Source organism: Cyclopterus lumpus, chromosome 7, assembly GCF_009769545.1.
Source record: "Cyclopterus lumpus isolate fCycLum1 chromosome 7, fCycLum1.pri, whole genome shotgun sequence".
Lineage (NCBI taxonomy): Eukaryota > Metazoa > Chordata > Actinopteri > Perciformes > Cyclopteridae > Cyclopterus > Cyclopterus lumpus.
The window spans coordinates 4,398,507-4,425,896 of record NC_046972.1 but is presented as its reverse complement, the minus strand read 5'-3'; the positions used below and the strand labels follow the sequence as shown (position 1 = coordinate 4,425,896).

The following is a 27,390-nucleotide window of genomic DNA, read 5'->3' as shown; positions in this document are numbered from 1 at the left end:
AGCGAAAAAAGTTTTCTCAAGGTGCTCCCGACAAATCACAAGAATGTGACCGACCTGAGGTCACAGTGACCGAATCCTGATTAGTTCATCCTTAAGTCCAGGTGGACGTTTGCACCACATTTGAAGAAGATTCTCTCCTGGTGTCCTGACGGACCACCTTAAAAAACTGAAGACCCATTATCGCCTCACGTCCGCATGTAAAAACAGGCCATAGGGGATTAGGTGCACAAAGGGAAGCGAATGCGAGAGACGGGCTGGAAAGAGGAAGAAGATTATGAATAAAACGAGGCTGGCGTAATGGCAGGAGAGAACAGGTACAGAGAACAATGTGTGGGTTCATTGTCTTACTCAACCATTCCGCTCGGTGGCTTTGATTGGCCGTGAGTGGGGCTTTTGTTGGCGTGACTAAGTGTTTGTTCACGGCAGAAGCAGACGCACAAAAGGTCGTCGTGGCCTTTTAGTTCGGATTCAGCCTGGTCCAAAACAAAGGGCCGCTTGTTTAATGAACAGAGGAGGTAAGAGGGCCGATCGGTTCAGTAAACACTGAGCCGCCATCGTGGGGCTTTTCACGTAGAGCGAAAGTGTGCTCGGCTCTAAAGATCCCTCAGTCCCATCAGCTCCACTGATGTGTCGAGTCTGGCCTCCAGCCATCTGAAAACCTGTCAGCTGACACGGTCCTTTGGATGCGTGGCATCTACCGATCCAGACATTCATTGGTTGCCATGCCATTCTGCATAACGTTTGACTCTGTTGGTCTTGAAACTTACTCAACTCAATAGAACATGAGTACATTTTAATTAAAAAAAGAACAAGGAAAAAGGCATAGCTTCTTTGATTCTCTATTTCTAGTCACACTTTTTTTTGTTTTAATGCAACAAAGCAATGTCAGCATCTGTTGTCAGTCAACTGGCAACTTCTCATACTTTCCACATTCACAATCTAATCAGGGGTTTTAAATTGGATTTACGCATTGCTGTTTAATGTGACTTAACCTGCATCTATGTGATAAGTGAAGTACAGAATCCTAATTTGAGACAAGGCAGGAGGCCTGAAAAGCGGGGTGGGAAACTTCCTATATTGTAGTCGTGGTGTGAGTGAGCCAGAGCGAGGGGGGGGGGGGGTCTCATTCATTCAGAGGTTAGGCAAACATTCGGCCTCGGGAACACAACTCAGTTTCTCTTTCTTTCTCGCACACTCGCCAGTCATACGGCTTGGCAGCCGTCGTAGAAACAGGTAAACTTCATGTTTCCGCTGATGACGTACATTCAAATAGAATTTTCCATGATTCTACTTTGCCGTTTTTTCGCATCGTTGAATGACGTCCTGTCAAGAGAGCACAGATATTTCGGACTCCTTCCACTTTTCCGCACAGACACCGGCTACTGGAAGAAAGAGACTTGAGAGCAAAGGAGGATCCAAACATAGCTGCTCGCCCTGCGGGGCGTGCAGGCTCGGGACTGTTGTCACGTCAAAGTCCGACAGATCTCCCAGATTGCTTGGCTGAGTCTGAGGTTCTCGTGTGAAAGTTCTCATGAGTCCAGGCGCAATGACTGAGTCATAAAAATGTCGGGACAAATTAGTAAGACTTACAAGAGAGAAAATGTTGAAGAAACATTAGTTTTAGACTGAAAAGACAACTAGGAAAACACGCTGTCAAGTCATTCGTCTGTGCCGTGAAGTGAAGGAAACTCTTAAAAATTAATGTGTACAAAACATTTCACTTGCATGCTGACAGAAATTTGTATAATAACAGTCTTACAGCCCAAAGTTTGTTTTTTAAAAAATACAAATGTGTTTATAGAAGGTTTTTTTTTGTCATGTGAAGTTTCACAGTATCAACGTGGTTCTCTTCCTCCAGCAGTTTGCAACCACATTCCAGTGGCTTTGTGCTGCGAAGCTCCCTGGTACACACTCGCACGCACAAACACACACAGACACACACTAAAGTACCTTAACATGAGGAACCACAAACGCAAATGTCCTCTGCCATCATCATTTATACCAGTCTATTATTGCTTTCGTATACCAATGTCGTTACACAAGATCAAGTGAAGGGGGAAATGTATCGTCCATTTAGTCCTGCAGGGAAGCAGTCCTGACTTGCAGCCCGGAAAACAATCACTGATGTGTCATTTCCAAGTGTCTTCGCAGGAAAATGAAAAGGAACAACTACTGGATTAAAAGCAGCAGAAGATGTGCTTTCCCTTCTTCAGACGTGTGTATACGTACAAAAAGTCCTCTCCAGTCTATACGTTGGACACAGCGCTGTTGGTGTCTCGCGCCTGACGGATGCCGTACAGCCAAGTCATTCATGGGTGCTCTTGCCAAAATATTGAGAGGTCATTGTGATCATATGAAGTGTCATGAAATTAAGTCTCCTCTGTTACAGCTGTTTATCATTCTCACATTGATGAATTTCCAGAATCATAGGAAAAAAAAGTTGGTCTTTTTGGTAGTCTTCTTCCCATAAATTATGGCGAACTTGGCGAGCTAGCTGCCGGCTAACGAAACGAGCTGCACCCCAGATGCTTCACACACAGTTCTGGCAGAGCTTAACGCTGGTCGACTCCGGGGGAGTTCGGTTGCAACGTCAGGATCCAGCAGCAAACGTGAAGCCAGTCGGCGGAGCCCTGAAGCCCTGAAGCCCTGAAGCGTCCCCGCTTCTGCACAGAGCATTTCTTTAGTGTTTTTAGTCCAAATTACACCAACTACAACAATGCATGTCCTTGGGTCTCCATCAATACACCCGTCGAGGAGGAAGTAGATGAAATGAACCGTACTCGAGATAGTACGGTTCGTTTATAAAGTAAAATAAAGGATTCCTTTATTTATTATTATTTATTATTATTTGCAGTTTGATGTGTGACTCGCTGTTGATCTACAGTGCGTTCATGCTCGAGAAGCAGTAGCATGTAAGAATGCAGGCGGTTAATTCTCATGTTTACTTTTGGCTCAACTTCAGAATGAGATATGATTTTTCTTTTTTGGGAAGTTTGTACTTCACTGTGTTGTTTTCCAAACAGCCAAGAATGAGACCCAGTTTGGAGAATACTGGAATGTTTCTGAAATAGCAGTGCTGCCACATTTCCTTAACCCAGTGAGGGAAATAGGAAACATTTGAGGGGTAAGTAATCATTTTCGTCGGAGAGGTTGCACACGTCCTCCGTGCTGCCGAGTGTCTCTTGGGCCTTCACACACCACTTTATATGCAACATTAATTATTGACAACGTCTCCTTGCACTTATCCTTCCTTAAAGAGTCTTGATAGAGTGTGTGTGTGTGTGTGTGTGTGTGTGTGTGTGTGTGTGTGTTGTAGTTCAAACGCAACTCTGCACTTATGTCAGTGTTCTGAAACTTCCCCAGTCCGCCTTAGTTACACGTCTTAATGTAACAGCTCTGAATCACAACACCCAATCACGCTTTCCTGCTCATCCTCCCACACCGGTCTCATCATCATCATCATCATCATCATCATCATCTGCTGGTGGACAGTCAATGAACTAAAGATAAGGAAGCTTGCGCAATGTCGGCATCGTACCATTTCCCCCCCCCCCCTGCTCAGTCCACTTCCTGAAAGCACCAGCTGTGTGACGAATTCACCGCCACGGCCTTTAATGCATTTTGTGTCGGTGTTAGGACTGAAACAACAAAACTAAGACCGCCCAGCAACGCTAGCAGCTCTGTGAGGCTGCATGCAGGCACAGAGGGCTAAACGCTAACCACATGCTATCATTGACAACGCTAACGTGCGGGCATAGGACACGCTGAGAGCCAGGTCCAGGACAGAAATATGCTCTCTGTAAATAATTGGGACCAGTCCCAATATGCCCACAAGCAGGGACAACTAGATTCATTCATAATACAAAGTAAGGGTGGTGCGGCACCTCCTCAAACAAACAATCGATTAAGTGTAAACTTAGTGTTGAAACTTTAGGGTTATAACTTCACCTTTTCTTCCTGGGATACAGGACTGGAGCACTACAGCCCTGACGACCACTGCTGTCATGTTTGATGGAATTGGATCAACCCAGGATGGGCCCAGCTGTCACTCAAAACAATAAGAGGGAGCAAACTGTCAACAATCCATAAACGGGCATTAAAAGGTGATCTGACAAAGTGACAGTTCCTTGAGGGTGCAGCCATAAATGAGCATCTCAAATAGTTTGCATTTGTCTGCAGCAGAATGCAAGATTAGCTGTGGAGCAGACACAGAGGTGCACACACTCACACAAACACAACAACAAATCTCATGGGCGAGAGAGATAAAAGCTGCATCGCGTCCAAATCTAGAGAGAGGAGTGTAAACAACACAGACAACCTAGTTTGGTTTTCCCACGTGACGTACAGTCAGTCCCATGACACACAACACACACACACACACACAAATAGTCAAAAACACAGAGATCCCATCTGCCCCGGCGCCTTAATCAGCTTATCACTCTCTGCACCGGGGCGGTTCAGAAGGACTATATCAAGCTTTGACATACATTAGTGGTACCGAGCCCCCCCCCCACATTCCCTCCGTCACACACACACGTCCATCACACTGAAACTGGCAACCCACAAATTTGGGCTTAAGCATGCAAAAGGAAGCCACACACACATGTTTTCATCCCAAAAAGATTGAAATCACCCTCTGCATGTAAGTACCATTAAAAAGCATTAAACATGCACACTTGGAGGACTTACTGCTTAGAGGGAGAACAAAAACAACACAAACAAGTCGGGGGACACGCAACAGAAGCACGCACGGGCAAATAAACAAACTGTGTGTGTGTGTATTGTGACCAGGACGCCAAAGCCCAGCTGATCTCTCAGTAAATATGGGGGAGAGGGAGAGAGAGAGAGAGAGAGAGAGAGAGACACAGGAGATGGGTCCTGGCGTGCTTTCCCTCACCCGTCCACAGGGAGACATCTTATCCTCTCAGGACACGTGTTCCTTTTCCCAAAGCTGAGGCCTTTAGCTTTTTTGGACTCTTTGCCTCCCGGGATGAAAACAAATGGAATCGTTGTGCCAGACCGGCTGGTCTGAAGAAGTGATGGGGACTTGTTGTTTTTGCTGCAGGATGTACACAACAACAACAACAATCACAAAATAAGACGGTGACAGCTTCTCTTGCACACGCTCACTGAGAAGTGAACACATTTAAGATTTTGAGGTTCACTTATAGGTTCTCCAACAAACACATATATTGATTGGTTATTGATAATATGATAATAAAATGATGCATGTCTATGTTTGAATGCATAAAGTAAAAAATATATATATTTAGCTCATCGTTACGTTTATTAAAACCTTTTAAGATGAAACCAGACACAATAATAATTACACTCTTTTTGATGTATGAGAAAATGCATTTTATTACAGGTTGTTTAAATTCACTGACCGGCATGTTTATGTGGAAGCACACATTTGTATGCTCCCGATTCATAAAACAAGACGCCTCCCAACTCCCAAAGATATAGCTTATCCAAAAGTATATTGAGCTGCTGGACCCGCTGAAAGAAGTTCAACACGTACACTGAAGGAAGGAATGGAACTGCTTTATAGTTTCATCTGGACCCTCAATGAGACCGTTCTTGTTGACCCAAACTTAATAACAAAAGGCAACGCACAAACCCACTGACAGTACTTTATTCCTCACCCTTCCAGAGGGGAAACAGGTCCCCCTGATTAAGGAAGAGAGTCCTGTACCTCCGACACGAGGGCCGAGCTGCCGGACTCTTTCTTTTTCTCAAGGGAAGCACAGCTGAGGTTATTCACTCCTCTAATAAGAGCAGACGCCCTCGATATCTTCTATATCTCTCTCTCTTCCTCTCTCGCCCTCTTCCCTTCTCCACGTCTCTCTCCCCTCGGTGTTGCTGGCTGTTATAATCAGTGTTGCCTGTGACACTGAGCGGGCTGCAGTCAAGATGGCCGAGGCCCAGGGGACCCCGGGCAGAAATACTTCATCGATTGCAACAGCGTGCTTCACCTCCCCTCCAAATCCTCCAATCCTCTGGCCAACCACAACCTTGGAAACCAGGAGCTTGTGAGAGCCACGTGTGATGATGATGCGAAGGGCGCCGGGATTGTTGGTTGAGGTCCAGCCCTGCGACCAGAGTTGTTGCAGGGCCGGGAAAGCTCTTAGGGATCAAAAGTGTGTGTTGCAAAGTTGCATCATGGGAAATGTAGGATCCAATTTTTTTTTCTGGGACCTGAACGTACACGCTGAAATCCCGACTGGTCATAATAGCGACTTCATGAGAGGTCACAAAGTTCCAACCTAAATAACAAAAGTCTCACGACAACGCGGTTCAAAGTAAACAAAAGAAGCCTCTGCTGAACTGAACTCGGCCCGTTCTGGAGATTATTCACATTTGAAGCATTTTGCAGCAACGCAAACACTTTAGAAATCAGAGGAGCAGAACCAGGTCCCCGTGTTTTAGTCAGCTTGAAAGAAAACAGCGAACAAGTACATACTTTAAAATGTTTTCCTTTTTATTATTAATTGTTTAGAATACACCACTGTAAAGCATTTTGGATCTCTCACTTGAAGACTCTTTGGGCGTCCGGTGCACGCTTTGTTCTCCGGCCCTCTGTGCGCCGCTCTTCCATCAACCACGTGACGGGTACAGGTAGCGAGGAGGCGGAGCCCCGGCTGGCGCTCGTATACCCAATGTGCTGAAAAGTTAAAACAGGAAGTAGTTGCGAAAGGGCGGCGAACTGGCACAAAGGGGGAGACGGGCCTCCCTCCAAACAGGAAGTCGAGTAAATACACAGCGGCCTCTCACTTTCTTCAATTGCCACTCGGCACGCGTGACCGGCGCCTGTATTCTGTGTGTGCATTTAGATGTGCTGTAGTAGATGTGAGCAGATTGCACTTAAGAGCGGAGATTGAATTATGTACACAAAGTTGTACAACATTAAAAAATACATTAAGTTAAAAACTTTTCCAAATAAATATTGGTCCATATATTCGTCAGAATGGCAAGTGCATCTTCTTGAGACACTTTCAGAACCGCCATAGATATTTTTTTTTTTTATTTCTTCTATACTCTTTTCTGTCTTTTACCCGTCCTTTGATTTTCTCTCCATCCACCTCTGACACACAGACACACAGACACACAGACACACACACACACACACACACACAGTAAAAAAACACAGAGATCCCATCCCAATGTGCGTCGGTGCCGTGAAGTGAAGGAAACTCTTAAAAATTAATGTGTACAAAACATTTCACTTGCATGCTGACAGAAATTTGTATAATAACAGTCTTACAGCCCAAAGTTTGTTTTTTTAAAAATACAAATGTGTTTATAGAAGGTTTTTTTTTGTCATGTGAAGTTTCACAGTATCAACGTGGTTCTCTTCCTCCAGCAGTTTGCAACCACATTCCAGTGGCTTTGTGCTGCGAAGCTCCCTGGTACACACTCGCACGCACAAACACACACAGACACACACTAAAGTACCTTAACATGAGGAACCACAAACGCAAATGTCCTCTGCCATCATCATTTATACCAGTCTATTATTGCTTTCGTATACCAATGTCGTTACACAAGATCAAGTGAAGGGGGAAATGTATCGTCCATTTAGTCCTGCAGGGAAGCAGTCCTGACTTGCAGCCCGGAAAACAATCACTGATGTGTCATTTCCAAGTGTCTTCGCAGGAAAATGAAAAGGAACAACTACTGGATTATCCTTAAATGTGACGTAAGGCAGCAGAAGATGTGCTTTCCCTTCTTCAGACGTGTGTATACGTACAAAAAGTCCTCTCAAGTCCTCTCCAGTCTATACGTTGGACACAGCGCTGTTGGTGTCTCGCGCCTGACGGATGCCGTACAGCCACTTGATGACTCGAGCGTTCCTCTCGATGACGGAGATCCCGTACGGGACCCGCTCGCTGGGCCGGGCGGCCCCGTCGTCGTCATCCTCGTCCGCCCTTGCCCGGACGGCCTCTTCCCCGCACTCCGAGCTGGGCGTGCTGACGCTGCGGAGCTTGGACACGGACACGATGTCCGAGTTGGCCCTCGTGAAGCGCTCCACGCCCCCCATGCCCTCCACCTCACAGGGGTCCAGCCCGCAGTAGTTGAAGAAGCGCTCCAGGTCGGCGGTGGCGCGGGAGTAGCGGTCGCTCAGGTCCGACTTGGAGCGGTGCAAGGCCGGGTGCTTGCGGGCCGACCCCTTGGAGCTGGCGTTCGATATGCGGGTGAAGGCGGGGGAGGCTGGCGGGATCATGCAGGCCCGGACCAGCATGGGACTAGGCGGCAGATAGACCGGAGGGGAGGGCAGGGTTTGGGAAGGGACGATGAGCTGGGACTGGTTCTGAGAGGGTGGGGGAGGTGGAGGGGGTGGGCCCTGGGGGTGCGCGACCTGGCCCTGGGCAGTCTGTCTGGGCCTAAGTTGGGGCTGCAGCATGGCCCTCTGAGGCTTCCTTATCTCAGCCTGAGGCCGAACGTCCACCCTGCGCACTGTCACAGAGTTCGGGGAGCTGTAGGACGCTGGAACCCCAATGCGGGGGACTCGCGCTGGAACAGGGGGCGGACGGCGGGCGGGTTCTGCCGCGGGGGTCCGGAGGTTGTTGTTGTTGAGCGGAGAGGAGGTGCAGGAGGAGGTGGATGAGGAGTTGATGGTGCTGTGATTCAACGGTTTGAGGTTGTTGAGGAGCCGGTTGCTCCTCTCTTGTTCCGCTGAGAGGCTACTGCCAATGCTCTTAGCTCCCGATGAGGGAGATGACGAGGAGGGGGAGGTGGAGGAGGAGGACTGGGAGCAAGGCATTGGTCCATCGCATACATCATTGATAAGATTGTTCAGAATATCCAAGTTAAGAGCCGGTCCTCGCCTCCATCCCAGCGCATCCCTCCCTCCTCCGTTCTCCACATCAGCTGGGCAACGGGGAACTTTGCGGGCTGGCGGGGTGCTTATCTGGCACTGGAGCATCATCCCCGGGGGAACGAGGGGCTTGCGGATGATTGGTGCTTTGATGGGGGCCTGGCGGGTGAGGGCCACCTGCTGGCTTTTCACGTACTTGGCCTTGTCAGCCTCCAGGCGCTCCACGGCGCTCAGCTTGCGGGCCCCGGGCTCGACCTGGCGACGGAAGTAGTCCGGGCCCTTGTGGAGTATCCGGAAGGGCATGGAGGAGGTGAAGGGGATCCCGGCCAGACGGCCGTCCGACGGCCGCAGGGTCTCCACCGGCATGCTGGAGGAGCTGATGGAGAGAAGGAAAATACTCTCCGTCAGTCAAAAGGTTTTTTGGAAACGGGATGATGTACAAGAGCAAAAGACTAAGGGAGTACTTATATATATATAATTATAATAAGTACTCTAATAAATATAATAAGCTATAAAGTGGTTTATAGCAACCACTGGACACGAGGAGAGATAAGTTAGACTAGACAGACAGAACTGACAGAGGGGGAGGTGGGTGAGAGAGGGGCTTTAATGGTCAACGAGCATCCTTTTAGAGCTCCCACATGTCCTCTCTAAGCTTAAGAAAAAAGCTCTTTTGTACCCTCTCTTTTCTTCCCACTCTCCGCCCCCTCCCTCTCCCTCCCTCCCTCCACCCAGCGCTCCCTTAAACTTCCTTACCGGTCGCTGTGCTGGTGCTCTTACTTCTCTCCGTTTCGTCCTCCTTTTCTTCCTTTTGCTCTTGTATCCCTCCTGTCCACGGAGTCCACGCTCAGCGAAAGGCTACTTGTGGGACGGGGTCAGTCGGGGTCAAATTCCACATCGGGCCAAGCCAGACCACCTCTATGAAGCTCGGCGGTGACTCAGAAGGAGGTTTTGGCTGCAGATCGGGGTCACCGGTCAGCCACAGTGCAGCCGATTGGGAGCTCTTTAATCCGAAAGGCAGTATCCGGTAGATCGGTGACGCGGCAGCCTTTGAGGTCCCCTTCACGATCTGCGTCCGACTCGTCTGTCCGCCCGTCCAGCTGCGAGCCGACACACAAAATAAGCCGTCCGGCAGCTCAGCACGAGAGCTCCACGGTCCTGGAGAGGGTTAAAAAGAGATGGAAGTCCCAAGTCAGAGAACAGCAGAGCTCTCAGTTTTCTGCCCGCCTCTCATTAACAAAAGCATCCACACACACACACTCACTCACTCACTCACACACACACACAAACACTTGTCCGCCTGACAGACGGGGGACTCTCTTCAACACTGAAGTGGAGCAGAAGGGACAGGCTTTAATACGGAGTCTGGCTCCTCCCAGCCGGCCAATCACACGTCAGGCCGGGAGCCTCAGCGGAGCACAGGGGGCGGGGCTAGTGGTGGGGGGTGGGCAGGGGGTGCGCTTGCATTGGTCCCCTTCGAAAGGGTTTCTGACCAATTGGACCCCCCCCCCCCCCATCAGAGCACAACAAAACATCGAGGCAGGGTTTTCATTCAAATGAAAATTCTTTGAAAGGGAGAAAGGGGGGCGAGAAGAAGAAGGAAAAAAAAGGAGGAGGGGGCAAAAACAGCTGCAATCTTTTGCATCGAGCTCAGCGGGGTGCTCTGAAAACACTGGAAAATACTGAAAGCTCGCACAACTGTTCCTCTTGTTACGCTCTTTGTCTTCATGCGCGCAGAAGAGCAGACTAAGTGTGGCCGGTGTGTGTGCGCGCGACAGACGGAGAGTAAACAATAGGCTTACTCCAAGTGTCCTCGTGCTCACATTTGTGTTTTAACCGTGACGTTGTGTCTTCAAAGTGGCCCCATGAACGCAGCACTCAAAGAGAGGCAGGGAACGGGTTTTCACCGTTTGTGATTACTTCTCTTGGATTTCTGGGTTTTTATGAATTAAGAAAAACTGTTACCGTTCCCTTCTTTTTCTCAGAGCTCAAACTTCCCAGAAAAACAATCATCTCTCCCCATCCCACGAACCCTCCTCACCCCTGCTCATCCCTCCCTGGCTGCGTCTTATCGTTTACAACATTTCACTCCAGGGTTACATCACACGCAGTTTGTGGGCCCGTTTCTCTCTCTTTCTCCCCCTCCTCACCACCTCCACCTCCAACATATCTATTCGCACATTTTTTAATTAGTCTTTTTATAGCCGTCTTCCTTCCCGTCTCTTCCAACATGTAACCCTGTTTCCCCACCCTGCCTTTCTCCCTTGCCCGATCTCATCCCTGAACAGCAGCAGAGAGAAAGCGATCATGACAGCTTAGACTTGGACACACACACACACACACACACACACACACACACACACACACACACACACACACACACACACACACACACACACACACACACACACACACACACACACACACACACACACACACACACACACACACACACACACACACACACACACACACACACACACACACACACACACACACACACACACACACACACACACACACACACACACACACACACACACACACACACACACACACACACACACACACACACACACACACACACAGCTTTCATCTCGACAGTGTGACAAACCAAAGGGAGGTTTAAAATAATCTTGCTTAAATTACAAACACATTTGCATCACAGAAAATAATGATTCACAAACATTCAGCGAACCAAAAAGCCTTTGGGCAAAAACCTCTGGGGAGATCAAAAGATCGCTCAAAAAAAAAATACAATGAAGAAAGTGATCAGAGTTAGAAGAAAATGTGACTTCGAGGCAAAGAAAGGAAGGCTTGTTCACTTAGTTTCAGTTACAGGAAGACAGAAACCCAAGAGACGATGATGACATCACCAGTCTCCATCTCACACACACACACACACACACACACACACACACAGCTAATCACTATAATCCCATGATCCACTCATTATTTACTCTGTTTGTTACAACAGTTAAGTGGAGGGAGAAAGACTCTGAACGATTCAACAACAGTCATTGTTGGTTCCAAAAATAAAATAAAATATGCACCAAAAGGACCTTAAACGAGTCAAATAAAAGCTGCTCCATTAATTCAGCCTGCATGGTGATCAGACTATGGGAGTGTGTTCATGCAAAAACCCAGTTCACTTTCTTTATCTGCAGTGAGAAGACATGTAAATAAATGCACGTCTGTGTGAAGAATAACTTCTTTGGGAAACAAAACACGTCTCTCAGCTCGTCCGTCTTGTTTTCCTAACTTTCCGTTCACGTCCCGATTTGCAGTTTCACAAACAGCTGATGTCTCTAAAAAGCAAAAGAGAGACAGGCCGCCCACCACAGCGACAGGCCGAGGAATGATATTTCTGTTCCGCGATGGAAACTTGCTCGGTTCGATTAACGCGTGCTAACCACTGCGTTGTTTTTAAATTTCCTTCCTTTTACATTTGGCTTTCCAACTGTTAACGTGGTTCAAAATTGTCTGCTTGGTAAGAGCCAACCGCGAAATATTAAACGCTACGTTTTTTTCTAAGGATGTCTGCTGCGTGTGTGGGAGGGAGAGAGAGAGATTGTGTTTCACAGCGTGTGAGCGAGTAATACTTTAGAAAAAGACCAGAAATAGGCCAGAGATAAAAGTGCGCGCGGCGCTATTCGGATCTCCGTGACCAGAGATGCCGTGAAAGGGTGGCAGGGTAAGCACCAGCTGAAAGGAAGGGGCGACAGCTGACTATGGTCATCGAACAACCGGCCTGCTGAAGACCGATGACAGGGAGAGCCCGTGACTGGGAGCCAAGTTACCGAGTGACTGAATGAAGAGCAAACGGCACCACGTGGAGGGGAATGGGTTTCGGTAGGAGACACGAGAAATATACTTTTGCTTTTGATACACAATGTCCTGAAACAACAAAAAGCAAAACAAGATGCGGCAGCACACCGTGCATTCATGCGTGTGGTCTGTGACGCCAGCTGGCTCGTCGTATCGCAGTGGCCTTGGGCCAAGCGGGCGGACATTGACCCCCAGATTGTATAGAAAAACAACAGAAACCCCCTCCTATCCAATGTGGAACTTAGACACAGAGGAACACATCTGTAATCATGTGAACTAAATGAATGATGGAGGTATAGATAACCGGATAAAAGGGATTCAAACGACTTCTGTCTCGGAGGTCTGGTCGACGTGGCGGTAAACAACAACTTTCCCTGAGCTGGAAGAGGTTCACTGTCTTTCTACACTAGAAAACAATGTTTAAATGATTCAATCTCTGAGATCGTAAATGTTCTTTGAAAGAGTCCCCCTGAGCAGAGAGAGAGAGAGCGAGAGGACGAGCAAGGGGAGTAGCCGTGGCAGGATAGTCAGCGGTGGCTTCACAGGTTCATCGCCCTGCTGGAGGGACGAGCAGGAAGCGGTGACGCATTTCACGACAGGGAAGACAGAAAAGCAAACAAAACGCATTCAGCTGGAGTGTTTGCTTCTGACTGCGAGTGACCAGCAGGATGACCTGAGCCCGTCTATTTCTGGGCTATTGGACTAGCCTCTTTGCCACGAGGCCTGTGCGCGATGCACTGGCAACACCGACTGTCCAATCTAAGCGCTGCCGAAACAACAGCGGACAGAAGCAGCGCTACTAAAAAAACAACAAGAAAGCGAGAATAGAGCGCATCATGTCCATAACGGAACAAAAGGTGTTCATATAGAACCAATAGATGCAGATATATAGAGTATAAACAGAGGGAGAGAGAGAGGTCACATGTCAGTGTCAGTTACAGAAGAGCGTATACATCTCTTGCTCTACAGACATGCTAATATTAGCACGCTAACATTTGATAATTATCACTAAAACACAAAGTTCAGCTGTGGATATAAACAAATAAAAGATCGCCAGAGTCATTATAGGATTCATTCTCTGGAGTTTTTGAAATTTGTACAGTTGTTATTTACACATTTGGACCCTCATCCCACCGTACTCATTGTCATCCAGTCGAGGTGAGTGTCTGAACTGTGAAAACATAATAAGGTCATCGAAATATGTGTTTGTCTTTGTGATTCTGCTGGATTCAGGAGCTGTGGAGTCGATTCAAAGAGACGGGATAGGAAAGAAGAGAGGAGGATCTGATGGGAGGACAATCCCGTAACATTTAACATTTCCATGATGGGATGAACACTAATCACACTGCAGGCTTAATGAGCTCAGTTAAGCATCTTCAATGAATCTTCTGGTTGAATGGGAGTCTAATCAGAAGAAAAATAGGCCAAAACCCGGGTACTAAAAGAAAAGAAAAAAGAAAAGGAAAAATCAGGTTGTGTGTGTGTGGGTGTGTGTGAGCAACATAAGCCCCGACCCATCGCCCCACTGGGACACCCCGGCGTCAGTTTGTAAGTCAATAAAAGGCTTAAAAAGAAGAGTTCGAAAGGTTATCAGTCACGCCCCGAGCAGGCTGATTTAGGGAGCTCCAAAGACAGCTAATGAAGACGGAGAGGCGAGCGCCGGTCCTCTCGGGAGGCGGCCTTTACTGCTCCGGCCGTGCTGCTAGTTTCTACTGAAAACAGCACTCGCCTGGGTGGAGTCTGGGCTACATGGGGTTATGCAACCATCACAGGGACCATAAGCAGACAGTTATTACAGCATCTGGGTTCATCCGTGTACGGCCCTCCCCCACCCCACATCCGCTGGTGTACCCTCACACCCCTGTCCTCCTCCACCTTTGCCCATCACTGTCTGCGCCTGTGGCCTCAGGAAACACACACACACACACAGACACACACAATTACACCCAAGGGTGGGGGTGAGGAGGGGTCCAACGAGATCCTGTGTTGTGTGTTTATATTTGTAGCCGTGCACCCATGAATGTCAACATCCTCAGTGCGCGCGCGTGTGTGCGCGCGTGCGTGCGTGCGTGCGTGCGTGCGTGCGTGCGTGCGTGTGCGTGTCTCAGGAAGAGAGTTTTGACTGAGTAGGTAATCAGTGGAGAGCAGGTGGCTAAGTTCTCCCTCGGGAAAACTTAACTCGCCAGCTAACGCAAACATATTAAAAAATCTGCCATTTGCCCACATAAAAGAGAAACAAAAACTAATTATCAATGTGTTGCAACATGAACAAAAACAACTTAATATAATACAAAAAAAATTAATATTTATATATATATATATATATATATATATATATATATATATATATATATAATAAAAGATTTTGAGAGAAAGAGAGAAACCATTAAAAAGAAGTAACAACAGAAGTTGGCACAACCCGGTCAAGTAAGTTATCCGGTATTCAGATAGCAACTCGATGTCAGAACTCTGGACGGCAACTTTAAGTCTTGTTTGAGGTACAAAAGGTCCTCTGAGGTCAGTTCTATTTAATAATAGGATGTTGGGTGATTATTGTCTTCAGGATGACGACCCTTGAGATCTATTCAGGCGTTGCTGAGCTTCTTGGAGAGTGAAAGAACTCTGATCCAACGGAGAACACAAATTCTGCCGATTATGGAAACTGCAGTGATACCAAACTCAAACGTACATATTTTTGAGAGATGTGTAATTTCAGTGTGTGTTTGGACCAGCGGCTTGGGGCTGGGGTTACACGCACATACCTGGAGACGTTTGTGCGCTTGCAGACAAAAATGCACACTAATGAAATTACAAGCCAGCTGCATACACAAAAGATACAGAACAACTATATACCTGAACAGTCATGCGCACACGATGAAGCCAGAAGGCAAACAAACCCTTTAACGTGGTGATGAACACATTCCAGAGACACACACACACACAGTACATTTTCTCCGCCAGTTAACCCTTTATAATCTATAATCTCTGACTATCTTTCCACTGACAGAGAGAGAGGTGCAGAAAGTCTAAAGAGCGGTCATGGTACAGTGAGTTTCTGCTGCCACCCCCGCCCCCCCCCCCCCCCCCCACACACACACACACACACACACACACACACACACACACACACAGGTTTAAAAGAAGAAAAGCAAATCTGTTTATCTTGGAGAAAAAAAAGAGCCGGACAAGCTCATGAACCTGCTTTGACCCTCATCTGCTCAGTCTGTGGACAAAACCGAAACACTGCTGCCAAGAGAACAGTGTGAAACGTGCGGCGATGGAGAAAATGTCGAGCATTTGGGTTTTTTTCAACAAATCTTGTGCGTTCACTAAAAAGCAGAAACCGTCAGTAATGAGGACATCATGACTGATAATGACAGAACAGCTAGAGCAGTCTGGTGAGTTCAGAACATCTAATCACTGTGCTGCAACGCAGCCTTTAAAAAAGGCAACATGTATGCCTTGTTATGATATGTCACATCTAGAGCAGTCTTATTTGACACGCTCCCCTTTTCGGCTTGAAATAAAAAACATCCACGTGAAACTTGTTGGAGGTACGACACATGCACTCAGCCGTGCTGCGCCGTTTCTCACGACGTTACGGCTGAGGGGGCAGAGGGAATGAAAATAGTCCCGGGGCTGAGCTGCCAAATGTTATAATCAAGACCCGTATTTTTAGATGTTGGCATTCCGTCTCCTAGGGAGCAGCGGCTGGGACACAAAAAGACACAATCGCTGCCCGTGTCAGAATAGAGCACTTCTATTGCTCTGTGGGGTTTTCTAAACCACCACAACAGAGATCCTCTTGCTTTTGTTAACATCCTCTGCTTCAGGTACGATTGGCAATGATTGATTGAATGCATTGGGGTAAACGTGCCACAAAGAGCGTAACATATCAACGTAAACATAATTATGTCCAAACACCACTCTCAAGTGTGAAGTATGCTGTCAATACCTGCCAGGGCAACAAGCCCCCCCTCCCCTTTGTTTAAGTACACACACACACACACACAAGCCCATGTCAACACACTGCAGGCACTCTGATCTGCTCAAACGGGACAGGAGGTAAAGTTTACTTACATGGTGTGTACGAGTCACAAAGGGAGATCTTAAAACCACGAAGACCAGAAAACGGACTCTTCAAGAGGTGACGCTGACAGAAAGCGGGCTTGGAGCTCTGACAAGGTGCCGGTGAGCGTGTGTGGTGTGTGTGTTCCTGTGTGGGTCAGACAAACACTAACCTGAGCGTCTCTCTCTCTCTCGCTCTGCTCCTCACATTCATAAGCTTCCCTCCTCCCACTGCAGAGGAAGGGCCCGCCCCCCTTCTGTGTCGAGACAGGAAGAGAGTCGGGAGGGCAGGAAGCAAGAGCTTTTTCCTCGCAGTCACATGATCTTCCCGACACTTTCTCATCAGCCTGTCACTCTTCTGAAGTGCCATTTCCACCCCCTGATATAGCAGCGGCACCCGTGATGCGGGAAACCGTGCTGATGGTGGTGCTACAGGAAGGTGTCAGGTGCCAGGGAGAAAACAATCGATGCACAGCAGACACAAATCACAGATCGGTGACTTTACAGCCGACTGCCGTTGGTCCTCGTGAGAACTACGACCTCTTTCCTGCTTCTCCTGAAACAACCTGCTGCCGTTTCTGCGGCTAAATAAATAAATAACAAGCATCCTTCCAGCTCACAAGAAGACTTTTCCTGGGAAAAGGACGAGTCTGAAGTGAGTCCATGGTTTGACGCCACTTTCTATATAATCAATAGGTTGACTAACCTAGAAAGATCGCAGCCATATATTGGACGGAAATGTCACTTGGTTGTGGGGTTTATTCGGAAAGGAGAAAATGTAACATTGCCAAATCATTTACAGTATGAAGTGTGTAAATGAAGTGTTTGAAAGGGGTAAATTCACCCCTATGAACCCCATTTGTTGCTCCAATCTCTGTGGCCTTGATTTTCCTTGAAATATAAATTTAATTTCTTTGCTAATTTATTTTTACAAAAATGGGGGAAATAAATGGAATCTATGTATCCAACATTTCTCCAAGTGTTCACAATTGTGGGGGGAAAGATGGCGTCTCTAAGTGCTATATTTAAGCTATTCACATTTTTGTACAACCTCCACTTACAGCCTCTCCTGTCCTCTCATCAATGTGAGCCTGTAGTTCAGTCAAGGTTTCACTGAATGTTTGTCACGTGACAATCATGACTTCCTAGTTACGCTGAGAGCGCAGAATGTAATGTCCTTTACAGCGTCTGGTTATATTTATGGGGACATTGTAAATGCTTTAAATTATTTTGATGAACCATCCCAATTTTAAGCTTAAGCTTTGTCAAGGACCGTCGGAGAGATGAAAGTCTGACAATAATGACGGTCTTTACAGCTTCTTGCGATGATAAAAAAAAAAATTGTTTTGTTGATTGTTTCACATAATTAAGGTTCAGAGGGCTAAAAAAAAAAAACGTATAGAAAATAGCCAATCGTCTCGCTGATGAACTCGTTTACTCACATGGGTTGAATAGAGTCATCAGTATTACATTGAGACAGTTTCATATTACATCCTATGAATAAGATATTTCCATAGAAAATATTCACGGCAGCAGACGAAAGCAGATAACCACCATTAATTGACTGCGTTTAGGTGAATTTACCTCACTGCTACATCCCAGCATCCAAACAAAACACTGACTTCCTCAGAGCTATTCCAGATAACATTTGCCTTTCCTGTCCAATAGATTCTTCTGAGATAATAAACAATGTATTCTAGTAAGTGAGAAAGTCGGGGAAGGGAAGTGGGATAACACAAGGTATGGTGAATGAAAGAAAAGGATTATGATTATGAAGGGGGGGGGGGCGAGGATATCCTGTCATTAGGGCCTCCAAAACAGTGGTTCAGCAGAAGCTTTAACTCCTGGAATACCTCCAGAGTATTCCTGTTCCTTTCCATATAAAAAGGGCCGGTCTCCAATTAACACAAAGAAATAAATGAGTAGATGCACTTGCATCCATTCCCACGTGTAGTTTATTTCACTTCCTGCACACCGTGGCCGAGCTGCCCTCGCTCCTACAGTGCTTATTTAAAAAGGAGTCAGTCAGCAGGGCGGGGTGCGTCAGACTCACCTCCCTGTGGAGCGCGCACACACGCTAAAATACATGTATACAAACAGACACACGGGTCCGTGTCTATTTCCAACACACTACCCTGAGAGCATCCCAGCCGGCCCTTTGTTAGTGGTAAAGCACCTCGACGAGAACACACACCTTTTGCTCGGAGACACAGAGGAGGCAGGCGGATCAAGAGTATTAGTGCGAGTGTGTGGTGCCGTCTCCTTTGGCCAACTATTCTGTGATCCAACACACACACACACACACACACACACACACACTCACTCATCAGCTGGAAATGTGTCTTTATAGCGACAGCTGGAGAGGGCGAGGGGTGTAAAGTTACTGCAGCTCGAGCTCCTTTCACTCATACCAAAAATCATATGCTCCGTCTCACACACACGCATTCCACCGATGCAGGGACACAGCAGGCCAAAGTCTCCCGTTACATACACGGTGGCATGCGCCCGGGCAGGCCTGGTCTCGGTCAGCCCGCATCCTCAGTTGGTGAAGATATCAAACCGGAATCAAGCCTGTGAGAGAAAACGCTTGTGAGGCTTCTTTCTAGTGGCGACGGGAGCGGGTCTGCTCAAATTTGCTCAAATTTGTAATTCACGTCTTGAATTTGCCCACATCAATAGGATCAGTTTGCGAACCGATAAAAGACGTCAAAATTCACATTTTTAAGAGGGGCCTCTTATCGGGGTGACACCAACATGCAACGGGCTGTTGACTTTCACGTGCTCAAACAAACACAAGCTACTATGTTGGGGCTTGTTTAAACATTGAGGGTTCCTCAGGGCGACGTGGGACTCATTTCAAAGCCCTCGACACCTTCTTTGAATCAAATGTAGATAAACTAAGCAGACAGCCCGGCAGCAGAGAAAACTCTGTGTTGTATGTAAATAAGGTCTCTCCACGCCCCCTAAATGAACTAACCTCCTCATTCGAGGGACATCTTACCCTGAACTACCTTCCAACTACCTTTCTACCTTTAGAAAGCTACCTTAAATGCCACTGAATACAAATACAACCAACATTGTTTTCCCAGGCTAGAGACAGGTAAACTATATATTCCATGTGTAAAAGTTGTGCCACTTTAAATCGTGGCCCACTGAAACTTTAAAGAGAAAATATTCTACCACTCCATTAGTCTGTTGTGTTGAAGTTACACAGCATTAACAAAACAAAAGCGCAACCGTTTCTTCTCATTCGCGTTCTTTAGCTCGGTGAAGTTTTAGTTAAGTCAACAAAAAGAAACGTGTTGTAACGTTGCGATTCATAAACCACATCTTGACCCTTTCCTTTCTGTTCACGTGGACTGTAATACCCTCACGGGCAACTCTGCAGACAATTTGCAGCGTCATAAATACATAATAGTAAAGGTGATCCTGATGTGACACAACCACAGGCATCTCTCACAACAGCGGCACGTTAAAAGCCGTTTGTTTGAGCTCTCTGGTTAGTAGGTCATTGGGCTCAGAGTGGAGGGGGGCGGGGTGAATAATGGTTAACAAGTAGCATGTTGCTAAATGGCGACCTCCAAACAGCCTGAGGTGCTGGCGACAGGCAAAAGGGCAGAGACTCCGTCACAGGCACTAAGGAAGCATAGACGTATGGGAATGAAAGAAGAAAAAGGGGGGAGGGCGTGATGAAAGAAAGGTTGGCATGCAGACTGGCTGGAAGGGCCCTAACTGTTAGGGGAGATCCCTCCAAAAATACCAGAGCAAATGCACCCGCACACCTGCGCTTTCGAAGTCACACATTATGTGTGTGAGTGTGTGTGTAGAGACTCGTGAAGACAAACAGATTAGCACATACTGATAATTGTGCCGTATCAAGGACGCACACAAAAAGTCATCAAACCTGATAAAGTACGTATGCAGTCATCGTTGATTCAGTCGCAATGGTCTGGTTTCCAGCCCCCAGACCCAGTTATGAGTAATGACTCAATCTGTGTGTGTGGGCCCGTTGGCAAATAAAATGGCAGCAAACAGAAACACTACGTGTGCGCCTACACTTGGCAAACAGGGACGACAAAGTAGGCCGATCCGTGGGAGAGTGATGTACTTCAAAGTCGGCCTTTACAACATGTCTCTCCACGGTCTTCCTCGGCACGTTGCCTCTCACTGAGCGGCGCGCTGTCAGTTTGTCTCGAGCTGCTGACCTCTACGGTTCAGCACAGTCAGAAACACAGCCTGCCGGGATAAGGAGTCACACTGACCTCATTCCTCGAGGGGGGGGGGGGGACCAGTCCAAACTGGTAGCACCCAAGGGCCAATGACAGAAGGGAACACCAGCCACATGACTCCTCCTGTCTAGGATATTTAGGCCAGACAGAGCTTAACCTGACTGTGAAGCTATCGCGAAGAAGGCAACGTGCACTCTCTAAATGTGAGATGTCATCAAGCGGAAATACTTAAGTCAAGTTAAAGCTGCAAGCGGCGATGTTCATCGGAGGTACCGGCGCACTGTTGTCACTTTGGGTACATTGTGCCGCTCATACTTATGTACTTCTGCTCGGATAAAATGATGAATGCAAGACTTCTACCTCTAATTGGGCGTTTTCATTGTGAGGCATTGCCACTTTTAGGTCTGAATACTTCTTTCGACACCGTTCATAGGTGTACTCATGCATACAAATGTGAATCCTATTTAGTGCCCCAATGTGTTTGTATACGCATAAAGAATCTGTTTCAATAAGTGCTTTTAACTGCAATGTCAGATTGTATCTCTGTGTGTGTGTGTGTGTGCGTGTGTGTGTAGTTAATGTTATACACTCTGGCCATGTGGAGCAGATTACTTGGCCAGGTGCTAAAAATGAACAGAGGATGACCTCATCATCTCACGGCAGTGCAGAAGATGAACCACCAGAGAAACACAACTGCGTTTCTGTTCATGTCAGGTTTGAGTTGGCGCAATCAGCACAACAACGCAACACCTCGACAGCAGCCAGACAGTAAGTGTGAGAACTGAAGCCCCCGCGGCTTCTGAGTCACTCAAACACTTAATGCTGGGAAACAGCGTGGGATTCGACTGTGGCACCCACTGACATAAATTCTTCAACCAAACTCGGCTCTTGACCGTCCCCCCCCCCCCCCCTCCGAATAGCAATAGTTTTCCTCATGCATGTGTGTACACATTTTAAGAATGGCTAGTGCACTCTGCAAAGAAAAACAAACCACATTTTCCTTTGTGGGTCTGCAACAATGATGTAAGGAACAATATGATATTTCCCAGCTAAATCGCAGGCTTGGTGTCACACAGAGTCTTCTGGATGAGCTGAGGGAGAACAGAGAACATCACCGCCGGCATAAGCGACAGTGGTTATTTATGCATGCAGGCTGATGTAACAGTCAGAATTAAATGTTCCAGCGTGTCTGTCTGGGTGGCAGCTATGTTAAGCACAAAGTGTAATATCACAGCTGCTGATATCTACCCCTTAGTCCTTGACAGCTACATTCACAGCGCTAGGACCAAAATACTGAGAAGTTAACAGGATGGGCCGACAGAAGGAAGAAGAAAAATGTAATTTTCTGCATGGAAACATGATTCAATGAGATTATCAAAATAGTTGAGCAATGTTAATCATTTTGTGGTTTTAGCTCTAGTTCAGTGTGCAGTAAATTACATGAAAGGATCAATATGTCTTGAGAGTAGGAGGGCCAAAAAAATTATATTATTTGACATGTATTATTTGCATTTGAAGAAAGTCTGCTCAAATCAATTTAAAATAATTTGACAATGAAAGGATTATGTTATTATTGTATAAATTCCATTACAATTCCAGTTTCACTGTAGAATTATTCAGAAGTACTGAAGCATGAGTTTTAAAATAATTTTGCCCCCCAGCGTTGCAAAACTGCTGATCTAAGCTCCGGAATTAGACAAAAGGCTGCGTTACCAGTGGAGTTTAATAAGCCAACATCATCCAAGTGTATTACATAAGCAGAAGCCCATCTCCTGCCTTGATACCACTGATGTTAAAGCCCGTCCCCTGGACAGGACACTGGTGGGTTGTGGTGAGCCTCTGTCTTCAGCTAAAACCCTCCATAAGCTTCTTTCCAGACATCACCATCTCATACTCATTTGATGTTTCCCCTTGTCTCAATGAAGGAAACAAAGTCTCTGCGGATGCTTCAAAAGGCAGATGTGAATAACAGTAGGCAGCTCGGCACCAGGGCTATATGCACTCTGTCACGCACCGTTCTGAACGTTTGAAAAGCGATGTGCTTTTTCCATTAAGGTAGAAGAAATCGAGTCAGCCGACTGGTTTTCTTGTCCCCCCCCCACCCACCGAGATGAACGCTAGCCCTGGAGGGGCCCATAATTTTGTTTTTAAAAAGACCCCACGCTGACAAGCAAACTGACTTCTCTAGACTGCAGGCTGCACATTCCTTGCCTGCGAACGGGAAATTACAAAGTGGTGTGTGTTTGTTGCCGTTGCCCACGGTGAACAGCTTTCGCAGGTCAATTGTAAGTGAAAGCCAGCTATTAAGCTCACATACAGTCGACTTTACGCACTCGTCATATCTAATGTGACACGGTGGGGCAGGAGCTTCGGCCGAATGTGTCTTCCAGTCAAAAGGAGACATGGTCTAGAGAGACACACGGCAAATTGCAATTATGTTAGACCATTAGGTCCGGAGCTGACCTTTGACCTTACAGCAAAGAGGAGAAGAGAACATTAGCTTCACCTTTGAAGCTAATGTTCTCTTATGTCATCTGCTTAAAAAAATCCGGACTTTTTATAAATGACTGCGCACTCGACCTGCTGACTCAAAGAAAACACAACCAAGCAAATACAGGAAGGGACATCCGATTCAACGGCAGTGTGTCTACCAGGCCTCAACTTCCTCCTCTGATAAAGAGATCAGCACAGCCAAACTATGTGAAGGCCTTGTGACCTTTATACCAGACTAGACTCACATCCTCTGGTGCTCAAGTGGACTTTCTTTTTCCAATGCAACAGGCCCCACGTTACCTCACATTGTTTTTTCCACATTCTCCTATGAGAAACAGCCTGATTTCCCAGCATCACCTCCCCCGTTAAGTCATCTCTGCAGGACAAAGTGAGGGGGTCTCAGATAGATTAGAGACAGGCTAACTGGGGCATGAACATCACAGAGAAAGGCTGAGTCACCAACCTTACCCAACAGAAAACAGTAACTTAGTCATATAAATGGCCATGTTGTAAATCCTGGAACAATGAAGCACAGCTAGGAGGCTGCCCTTTGGTACTGAATTTAACACCGCAGGTGTCAAAAGAAACGAACACTTTTGGACTGTAAACTGCACGTTATATTTCTGAAAAAATACTGAACCAGCTGCGAGGGGACTGCGAAATAAATTCAAACGCTTTACTTTGGGTTTTTTCCCCCTTCTTTTTAATGTAGCGTTAGCTTAAAAAAACCTCTGTTCATTCGGGTGAGGTTACAACAAAAGCCCCATATTTTGGTCCACACAAACACTTTTATCAAAATAAAGAAAGACCTGCTCACCGGAGTCCACGGCTCTTTTGACAAGACGGTGTATTTATTTTCGGGTGTCGGATCCGTTATTTCTAGACGCATGCAGCCGTCAACGTCAGACAGGGTCCACTTTCACCGACACTTTCAATGTTGGCGCGGTTGATACCATGACTGACCCTCCAGCCGCGCTGTAACACATACCGGGGCTTAGTACGCCTATGAAACAGGCTTGACAAATAATGTGAAGGTTAACGAGAGGAGACATTTGACTCGCCGGTTCAATTACTCTGAAAAGCTTAATTCCCGTTGCGTTATAGTTTAATTAAAAGAACCCCCCACCCCCCTAAAAATTAACCCCACTTTGGTACGGTCGGGGTTTCTTCTCATTGGTCAGCTTGGGCCATTTACAGAATTTTAAAGACGCAGCGTGCCCGGTACCTTGGTAACCACGTACTCTCGCGAGACTAAAACCTGCTCGAACGTTGACAACATTTTGAACAGGCTTTTCTTTTGTCAGGTTTCGTCATGCTCCAGAGGTGCAGCCCTCAGTATTATCACTGTTACCATACAACTCAGCCCCCTCCAATATTCCTTTGTGGAATAATGAAGTTATTTAGTAGAAAAGGAAATCTATATAGCAGAACGACATGAAAATGTATAGATATATAAACATTTATAAAACAATACGAGAAATAAATTAAGTAGAAATGACCTCTATCTAAATTATTCATCAAGAGAATTTCCCAAAGCACTGAATAATTGGATTAGAGTTACGCTGCCCTTATTGGTATAGTAATAGTCTTCTACGAAATAATTCCATAAAGTACTGTTCCTAGGCACAACACGAACACTCCTTCATTTAATGGACTTTAATCAATACTGTCTCATTGCAATAAGAATCAAATATTTATTTCTAAATGCCATTGAATACACATCCAAATCATATTAAATATATCCCTTCAATTAAGGATATGTTAGACTCTGCCAATCTGATCAGAACAATTATTGAAGGAAATACAGAAGAATATTAATTATGAGATATTGGCGAGCCACAAAAAAACCCTTGTTATTGTTCACAATATATTCTTTTGTTGGGGTAGCTCATACATGAATGCACATTTACCAAATTAACCTTCAGGGATAAATAAGATTTATTAATGAGTTTTGGTTATTTGGTTTATTTTCTTCAAATGTTGTATTTTACATCATAGGGATTGTGGACGGTCGGGCACTATGTGGAATCACACTTTTTTTGTTTACTATCTCATCACAGAAGTATTCTAAAATAGAACTTAGTGAATGATAAGTCTGCATTCTCTCAGTCCTTTGTAATCGTCTCCATTACCACTATAATATTACACACGTCCCAACATAATATTCTGTATGGATAACATGCATAATCATATGATGGCAAAAAGGGACCAAACTGAGTTATTACAAGATTATAGAGGCCCTATCATGAGTGAAAACTGAACTTTTTAGAGCTGAACGATGGGCAGGAAAGTGAGTCCGGTTGCAGCTCTAAAGTGCATCGTGATCTGCGTTCTTCATGTTCTCCATCTCAAAGCGAGGGAGCCGGCGGAGGGGGCTTCGGGTTCAGCTAGTGACAAAAACAATCTGGGAGATTATCTAATGTTTTGGCAACAACCTGCTTTAATTAACTAATTCAGGATGACCTCAGCTCGAAGGAGGTTCTCTCTCCACGTGCAGAGGACACAACACTTAGCGCACTGTTCCCATGAGGATAATCACTGTTTTCTTCTCCACGGAAAGACCAGAGTGTTATCCCTCTGCCGAGTCCTCCTTTAAATTAAACAGGAGAGGCCAAATGTCTGGATGGGTGTCGATAAGAGCGAGAATGATGCAATGAGTACCCTTGCCGCACATCAAAGAGCAGCCTGAGAGCTCAGTGTGAGGTGATCGCAGCGCAAACGCAATCCGGCTGCAGGCGTTTGGTGGTGGATGTTGCAGTTTCTACGGATTTAACGGACACGTGTGCACAGGGCTTTGTGGGCTCGATGCAAAGTGAACGACAAAAAACGCCCGACCTGTCTGATCTGTAGCCCTTCATTTGGTGGTGCTACGGCCACATCTCACCACTTATCATGAGAAAACAAGCATGTATTGGACTGGAGAGAAAGAGAGCGAGAGAGAGAGAGAACATCACAGGCCGCATCAGCAGTGCAGTGTCACCTTTCCTTTTTCTGGAGCCATGGTATAGGACGGAAAGAACATCGCACCGGGCTCCAATCAAATATCTGGTCACCAACATGTCCTCGTCTGAATCTCTGGTGTGAGTTCGGCCCACGGCCTTCACTTGTGTCCATCGGAAAGAAAGCCTCACAGTTGGTTTACGTCGCTCGCCGCGCTGCGTTTAGTAAAGCTTTTCAAACTTGTTTGGTTTCAACGGGACCACTGTGTCGGCACAGCGGGGCTCTCTGACGCAACAGGATCTGGCACGAAAACCGCACATCGTTGTCGGCCAAAAGACTCGGCCTGGACCGGTCTCAATGCAACGCGCCGTCATCGGTTAAAAGAACGGCGTGCAGTGTTTTGGCGTCTAAAACAGCCTTCAAAGTATCCAGAGCCATTAGATACGCAACTCCAAATGACTCTGCCTCTGATTGGTTAGTGCTTTTGTTGGTTTGGTTGGTTAGGTTTAGGCATGAGGAGTGAGATTGGTTGGTATTAGGGTGAGAATATCGGGGCAAACCAATCGGAGGCCGAGTAGGGAGGGTCACGCCTTCGCCATAAGGAGAACACTATTGCATATTGGATGGGTGGGTCAAACAAACAGGACTTTTCGCCCATGAGACTGCCGTTTGTGTCCCGTAGGAACGAAAAAGTCAAAGTTGACTCATTTCACATTGCTAATGGAAAACCCCCCCCCCAAAAAAGAACGAGTCGAGTTGAGTAGAGCCGTACCAGGCAGTGGGAATGTGGCATAAAACGATTATATCACTCTCGTTACACACACTTGTCTTCTCTTCACTACATGCAGACTGCGTGAAGAGAAGACTGTTTTTTCTTTTGTTTCCGGCTGTTGGAGGTATTATGAGATGTCTGTAAACATTAAACATGTATTCAATCCAATTACCAGTCATAAAAAAAAGGTTTCAACGTCGTCTGTGGTGCTAAAACTGAAGCCTCGGAAATGAAACCCTCGT

At 46.5% G+C, this 27,390-nt stretch overlaps 1 protein-coding gene across 2 annotated transcripts; it reads right to left on the bottom strand.

The window, feature by feature from the left end:
• Positions 1-6,460: 6,460 nt before the first annotated feature.
• On the bottom strand, positions 6,461-24,348 carry wu:fa11c10 (protein FAM110B). Of its 2 annotated transcripts, none has more exons than XM_034536956.1 (3): positions 24,254-24,348; positions 9,575-9,976; positions 6,461-9,194 (listed from the first exon to the last, which is right to left on the bottom strand). In XM_034536956.1, exon 3 carries the CDS (start codon positions 9,182-9,184, stop codon positions 7,778-7,780), a length of 1,407 nt encoding a protein of 468 aa, XP_034392847.1. In that variant the 5' UTR covers positions 9,185-9,194; positions 9,575-9,976; positions 24,254-24,348; the 3' UTR covers positions 6,461-7,777. The 2 variants fall into 2 exon arrangements, with proteins under 2 accessions (XP_034392847.1, XP_034392846.1); XM_034536955.1 differs by lacking the exon at positions 24,254-24,348 and adding an exon at positions 16,727-17,038.
• Between the last annotated feature and the right edge of the window lie 3,042 nt (positions 24,349-27,390).